This window comes from Cervus elaphus, chromosome 5 (assembly GCF_910594005.1).
Source record: "Cervus elaphus chromosome 5, mCerEla1.1, whole genome shotgun sequence".
NCBI classification, from domain to species: domain Eukaryota; kingdom Metazoa; phylum Chordata; class Mammalia; order Artiodactyla; family Cervidae; genus Cervus; species Cervus elaphus.
In genome coordinates, this window is record NC_057819.1 from 66,786,105 (window position 1) to 66,794,078 (window position 7,974).

At 37.4% G+C, this 7,974-nt stretch overlaps 1 protein-coding gene across 6 annotated transcripts in view; it reads left to right on the forward strand.

Annotated features, from left to right (window-relative positions):
• The window catches only part of LRAT (lecithin retinol acyltransferase), a 154,563-nt gene extending 148,499 nt beyond the window's left edge, over positions 1–6,064 (forward strand). For 4 of the 6 annotated variants that reach the window (XM_043902675.1, XM_043902677.1, XM_043902676.1 and 1 more), the window contains one exon: positions 146–2,431. In XM_043902675.1, coding sequence (XP_043758610.1) covers positions 146–389 — 244 coding nt within the window. In that variant the 3' untranslated portion in view covers positions 390–2,431. Of the gene's footprint in view, positions 1–145; positions 2,432–4,208 lie in introns of those variants that run through there. The other 2 variants (XM_043902672.1, XM_043902674.1) reach the window with 2 other exon arrangements.
• Positions 6,065–7,974: the final 1,910 nt, after the last annotated feature.

Sequence of the window (7,974 nt, forward strand, 5' to 3'; positions counted from 1 at the left end):
CGGTGGGCTCGGTGGGAACACCTCCTCCCATCCCTAAACTTTCCTCTCCCCTGGGAGCAGGGATTGAGTTCTAGATTTAGTAACGAACCTTCTGGTGTTCCTCGGGAAAGCGAAGTAAAGAAATAAATGGCAATGTGCCTTGCAGGATGTCTCGAAATGCACGGAGAAAGAATGTGGCAATGCCGTTCCGCTGCCAGCGACGCCAGAGAGCTGCCCAGTTATTGCCGCAGAAGTCATCAGGGGGTCCACCCAGCATAGTTGAAATGACAAGGGCAGGTGACTGGGAGGGTCACACAAAACCTGTCGCCTTATGCTTGCAACTTTACCCAAGAATTGGCAGTTGGAAGGAAGGTGTCCAGAGTTTATATTTAATCTATAACACTGTCTAGTACAAATTGTTGTGCCTTTAAAACAAGGAAGCATGCCCGTTTTCCCTATGAGCTGCAGAGAGAGAATTCTCTTTGCTTAATATAAACTACCAAAATATCCATTAGGAAGCCCTCCCTGGTAGGTTTTTTACTCCTGTGGCTGAGCTTGAGGGAAATCTTCTCCTTGGTATTCTGCATTTCTTTTATGCTGGCTTTAATCCCCATTTAGACTTCCCCATTGTTAAGCATCCTATATCCACTAGCCCCACAGTTGGGTTGGAGTGTTTCAGAGTTCCCCAGAGATTAAAACAATTGGTTTTCCAGAAGAGTCATTAAATGTTGGAAGGTAATTTTATGGGTACTTTAAAAAAGTGGGGGGGGGGGGGACTGTTAGAATTTAAGATGATTAAATTAGCTACAAAGCCAAAGGAAAAAATAGTGGATTTTTTTATTGCCTTTTGAAACCTTTTAACTTATAAAAATCACATTTTAAGCCTGCAATTTCATTTGCAATTGGAAGTCTTAACCTTCTCTGCAGTTGCTAAAGAGGTGCTGTTACTGTGCATCCTTCACAATGAAAATCTGGGCAACCACATAATACATTTCATTTATACTCTTCATGTTTAGATATGTTGGGACCAAAAGAATCTAAGTCCATGTAACCAGTATTTTATTTTTCCACATATAATTTTTTGACCCACATGGGAAAATCTTTCCTCTTTCACAGAGCATGAAAGTATAGTGCTTGTTTACATCCATATATGAAACTCCTTACAGAATATTTATAAAGCCATAACAGACTCAATCTAGGAATTCTAAGTGAAATAAAAATACAGTTAAAGCACTGTGCAGTGATTCAAGAATCACAGCATCAGTCCAGGACTGTTTAGAAATGAGCTTCACCACATTTACAAACACTGGCTCCAAAAGTGTTCAAAAGGAAACATGTCAGATTTACTTACGACCCAAGCAAGTCATTTCTCTAAGGAAAAACAGTATTTCCCTCCCATAATTAGGAGTTACCCTTTCATGGAACACATATAACACTGTATTGTATATTTCTACAAAAAAATAGTACAAGTGCTTTTTTAAGGTAGTAAAATATTTAATCTGCATAAATAACTAGTTGGAACAGTTTTTCCTCTTTGGAAACTTTTAAAGGTTTTATAGAAGTAGAGAAGTGCTTTAATTGCTGTTGCTGCATAGTACCTCTTGTGAAACTGAGTTTTTGTCTTCACTGTGAATGGTCTAACAAACAATTTGGCCACACAGTAGATTTCCTAGGGGAAAAAAAAAATCCCCTTCCCAAATTTTCCAATTCTAAGGACTGTTTTTGAACATGCTCTGAGAGAAGTAGGTCATTAGTTCTGAAGGAGGACTGGCTTTTATTTTCTAGAAACATGAGGACTGCCTTGCTTCTGGGACTGGTGATTGAATTCTCCACATATACAACTGTTATCAGATTAACGTGAGAGTTACACAGTTGTCTTACTTAAATTTGTATTTATAAAATCTCTCAAGAGCACTTTCCCTCGTGAAAACACTACAGTTAATCATGTGAAAGTGAACTGGAAGAGAATCTTTTTTTTTTCACTTTGGCAGTGATGCTTTTTTTTTTTTTTTAAACAAGCTTAGAAAATGTAGAATTAAACCATTTTATAATAATTTCAGTATTTCATAAACTATAAAGCCCTTTAATTAGTAACTATTATTATTTCTTATGCTTTTCTTTTCTTTGCTGGTATTGCTTTGCATTGCCAAAATGAATACATGTACCCCTTTTAATTTGCAGGGATTTGTTGCTCAAAGGTGCCCCTACAGGCTTCTTAATATTAATCTAGAACTAGAGGGCATTTCCTACCATAGAGCAACACCAGAGGTGCCTCCTGGACAGGACATTAGAAATGTGATGATCCTCTTATGGGGGAAAGAAAGTCCACAATGATTCTAATTAATTAAATATTATTGGGAAAAAAAATTAAAGAAGAATGACTATATCAAGACAGTATTCATATTTATCTAAATGTATGTGTGTATGTTTTAGTTGTGTCCAACTCTTTGTGACCCCATAGATTGTAGCTCTCCAGGCTCCTCCTCTGTCCATGGAATTTTCCAGGAAAGACTACTGGAGTGGGTTGCCGACCCAGGGATTGAACACATGTCTCCTACATCTCCTGCATTGGCAGGAGGAGTCTTTACTGCTGTGCCACCTGGGAAGCCCACCTAAATGTGTATCTCCCCATTATTTGCCAAACAGTTTTTCTTACTATCCTGAAAACTTCATTCAGTTTGATCCTCATCACTTTAAAATTACGTATTTGTTACTCAATATCTTGTTAGCTTAGCAGAAAGAGGCAAATCATGTGTTTGACACACAAAAAGAATGATATATGGATAACCAACTGGAAATTTTATATTTGTTGAGATACTGTATAAAAGTACTGACAGACAGCCTTGCAGTGAAGGTGGTGTGTTAAAATATATTGGACTTGTTTCTGCAATGCAGGAGACCTGGGTTTGATCCCTGGGTCAGGAAGATACCCACTCCAGTATTCTTGTCTGGAGAATTCCATGGACAGAGGAACCCGTGGGCTACAGTCTATGGGGTTGAAAAGAGCTGGACATGACTGAGCGACTAACACTTTCACTTTCATTCTATCCATTAAGAATTTGGAAATGTGGCTGTCCAGAACTACATAGGCAATTCTAGGAGACCCTAAAAGCATATACAGTGCCATCTAGAAAATGAGCTTAAAGCCAAGTGCTTAGTCGTTCAGTTGTGTCCCCAGCTTTTTGTGACCCCATGGACTGTAGCCCATCAGGCTTCTCTGTGCATGGGATTTTCAGGTGAGAATACTGGAGTGGGTTGCCATTTTCTTCTCTAGGGGATCTTCCCAACCCAGGAATCAAACCGGGATCTACTGCATTGCAGGTAGATTCTTCACTAGCTGAGCACAAGTAGGAAACTCTTATAAAAATGGAGCAATTAATTGCTAAATTCTGCCCCAACAGTGATGAGGTAGAGATAACTGTCAAGATCTAGCAGTGAAAATAATCATTGTAATACCTTACATTTATACAGCATGCAGACGAATGCAGAGTACTTTTGCAAAATAGATCTCATTTGATCCTCACAACAACCTCAATATTTGCATGGAGGAGAAGAAGATAGTCTGGACAGGTTAAATGATTAAGAGTGACCCAGGCAATATTTCTGAGAAAAATTAGTTTCTCATAAAAAAATACACATCTTAGAAGAATGCATTCCTCAGCAGGTAAAGATCTCGTTTATGTTTATCTCCAGCAGCCAATTTTCAATTTCAATTGATCTGACTTTATTTTGGCAGGGAATGGGATAGGACAATAAAATTAGACTTTTGATGTCTTTAGATTTTGTGGCTTATCAGAAATTTATCATCAGAAATATTGCCAGATTTTAGAATGGTGAGTTGTAGGAATCAAATTCACCAATTATGATGGGCTAAATTCTATTCGCTCAAGATCATTTTACTTTTGAATATGTTATTGTTACCAAGAGGCAGTTTAATGTTGTTTTTAACCTTTAATCCTGAATAACTTTTATGTGGTTATATTCTCTGTAGTTTTCTGTAAATGTTCTGCATTTACAAAGGCAAGTGCCTAAAGTATTATTTCAGCCACTATGGGATGTGGAATCAGGAAACCGAACTGTTAACAACTTAAATTCTTTCCTAAGTTGTGAGAGAAATTCTAGTTCTTCTGGTGACAGGAAATAGCTGGAAAAGTTGTGCTCTACTGTTTGGTATATATGATTCTTCTTGGGTTTAGCCTTTTCTAATATTCTTAAATTTTATTTTCCAGTTTTGTGAGAATGTGAAGATAATTATTCGTGATCAGAGAAGTGTCCTTGCTTCGGCAGTCTTGGGATTGGCGTCTATAGTCTGTCTGGGCTTGGCATCATATACTACTCTTCCTGCAATTTTTATTCCATTCTGCTTGTGGATGGCTGGCTAACTTCATACTCCTGTGTCAGTGTATGCATTCTGTGTATAGAAATGTTTATATTTATATAGCACAAATCAGTATAAGCATTGTCGAGAAAAATCTGACCTACAATAATGTGTGCTGGATAAAAGTGTGATTGAGGATCACGCCAAGTGCTTACCGTGTAAGCCCAAGAATGGAGGATTTCTGAATCTTCCCAGGCAGTTCCGTTTCCAGGCACTGAGAATCCTGGAGCGTGATGGCCTGCACTAGGATTCACCACAAGAAAGCCAACCTGTGAGGTGATGGCCACAGGAGGTCGTGTGTTATGTGCTTTTCTCCTGTGATCATTGCTCTTCTCTGTTAAGCCTGAATTAGAAGATTGGAAAATTTATTGAATGAGACCACTAAATACTGTAAATTTATGCTGTTTCATTGAAAATTTTATGTTAAACTAAAATGATTTCCCTTGTTCAGATGAAAGCATGTTTGATGATTGGCCAAAAAAAATCACATTTTCTTTGTGTATTATATATAATTTCCAATAAGTCGAGAATAATTTGATTTCTTGAAACAATATGGGCAAAATTAAGGTTTAATGATAAAATAACTGACCAGAACTATAGAAATCTGTTTTCCTGCAGAAATAGCTAATAATACTATAGTTTTGATTTGGCTTTACTTAATAGGAAGCCTGGCATTCATTTTTTTTCCCTTTTGTGTGTCACTGTAGTTACTTTGAACCACTCTGAGAGGAAAATGAACATAGGATTGAAGTAAGTTGGGTACTTGGAGAGTGATGTGCCAGTTAAATACAGAGATGTATGGAGCACATGTACTCAGACTGATGTCCTGAGACTGAGTACAGGTATTCCGACATGTACTCAGACTAACAAATTGTCAGTTCTTTATTGTCATAACAGTGTAGTTAGTATAGAGCATTGGTGGAGGTGAACATAAGAGCACAGTCAATCCATTTTTTTGCATCTATAGTGTAACTTGCATGTATGTCATTGGATGGTTTAATTTTAAAGCACTTACTAATGCACTGTATAATTTTTAAAAGCCCTGGCATTTGTCTTCTAGTTAGGTTTCTTCATTTCATTACCAAGTCAGTATAGTTTACATCCTTAAAAGAATGATGCTTCAGCAATATATAAAAACCCAAGCAAGTAAGACTAAGGGAAATAGCTGTTAGAAGTCATTTTTAAGTGTCTTAATACTACCAAGCATATAAGTTGATTACACAGAGGCTGTTTTAATGTCAGAGTTGAGATGCCCCAATGTTAAAGCCAGCGTGCAAGTACTTTTGCAGAATTACCAAATTCTAAAAACTAAGCTACAAGCCTATAAACTATCAAGAATCAGAAAATAATGAGTCACATAGAGTGGTATGAGGGTTGGTAACTCAGTGATCCAATCAGAACAAATTTAAGAGTAGATTTTAGTATATTTGATGTTTTATCACCACTAATTTACCAACAACAAATTCAGTTAGAGTTTAATAATAAATAAACTTTGTATTTAATCATTTAAATGTGTTGAATACTTAAAACATGAAATGACAACACCACAGAATGAAGTGTTCTATGAGCCTGTACCAAACACTTAAAGTTATTCTAAGTGTGTATACATAAAAACAACCACTGTGAGAACTCCATTGTATTAGTGGTTTTCTCTTACTGTATATTACTTATATAGCAATTGTTTATAAATAAACTCATTTAAACATATGGTGTGCTCATGAATAATTTACACCTTTCTTCAGACTTTAGTATTGTAGGTCGCAAAAACAATCACTGTGTATTGTTAAATCTGTGTTCAAAGATCATGATCTCTCATTAAAAGCTAAGGGAAGTATTTGAGGTTGAAATTAAGCTAATTAGTCTTGACTCACTTCATATCCTTAAAGCAAGATTCAATTCATCTTTCATTTATGTGCTCATTATGTGCCAAACATTGACCTGTTACAATTTCATGGCCTAGAATTCATGTTTGTTAACTACCTGTATTAGAGTATACACAGTGCTTTGGGAAAACAAATAGAAGAACTCTTCCTGAAGGATCAGAGGAATCTGTGTGAGGGAGGCAGTGCCAGCATCAGGCAGAGAAATAGAAAGAGGGGATCTCATCATACTGACGTGTCCTGTTACTTGTGGGAAAAGGGAATGGGAAGGAAGGTTTTATTCCCTGGAGCTTGTTGACCTTCTTAGGAGAAAATCAGAGTTTTTATTTTGTTGTGCTCAGTTTGGTTGTTTAACAAGGAAGAAAAAGAAGCATATAATCCTTGATTGTGATTATGGAAGAAACCCTGAGCCATTAATGTCTCTAGTGAATTCCTCTGGGCTTCATTAGGTAAAATTCATCCTTATAATCCTGCAAATTTTTACTCTAACTTGTGAAATGATAATCCAGTAGTGTACGATGCAGTTTTTGGTTGCTTATTTTGTTCTTTGCCATACCTAGCTAAAGGTTGAACAGGACTAGCCAGCGCTAAGATGAAACAATGCAAGTGCCGGGTGCTCTGCAAGTGCTGAGGGTGAAAAGATGAGCAGGATGTGGGCCTTCTCCTCAAAGCTGATGGCCCATGTGCACAGAAGGACACAGTGAGGCTTTCTGCAATGAAGCTGACGGAAGGCACAGAAAAAGCAGCGGTTCACTTTCACTGATACAGCCAAAACTCTACGGACTGTACTGAGACTTGAAAAATGGGAGTGTTGTCCAAAAGCACAAATTTTACACATTGGGGACAGCATGAGCAAAGGCATGAGAACTGCCCCCACCATGCCTGGCTCAAAAGAGTGAGGTACTTTCTTATTCTGTGACTGAAAGCCAAAAACTGCGTGTGGGCATTTGGGCAAGTGCAAGAGGCCAGAGCAGAGCAGAGGTGATGAGGGGCGACGCTGGGAGAGAGTGACTGGGTGGAGCAAGTCTTGTGTAGACCAAGTTTAGACTTTATGAACAGGCAATAGAGACTTGGGGTTCAGAGGGACAACTCCCAAAAGCATGTAGGTAAATGGAGGCGTGGGGCAAGACAACAAGGGACTAGTTACGATAACTAGTTATGAGTTAGGAGACTAGTTATTGTCCCCGATCTCTAAAATAATGGCCTGTTATTGTAAGGGTGGAGAACAAATGTGTCAAGGAAATGTCAGCGGACTTTAACCAAATTCTGACTCATGAGTAATTCCTGGTGGAGTGTCTGGGAAGAATCATGCATCCTTCCTTCCTGCCAGAAGGCTGGTTCCTGAAAAATAAATGTGATGACTGTGATGTGATGAAATGTGATTAAATTATACATTTCAGATCTTTGTTCTGCTAAATGTGTTCCTTGTCGAGAACAAGCAAATAAGTATGGATTTGTTGTTTAAAAAATATTTTTTTAGAATAGAGATATATTTCATATTTTTCCATTTTCTATTTCATAATATTACTGTCAAGTATCAAAAATATTTTCCAGCAATATCAAAGTTATGCCAAAGGCAAAAGGCTTTTATTATAGATGAGAAGTCTATGAGAAATGATGGTTGCTAATCTTCTATTTTTATATAATCTATTTAGAGAGTTTTATCTAACTGGATATGTCAGCTCAACTAATTTTACATTTGGTATACATGCATGTTCAATAAAATCAGATTTTCAT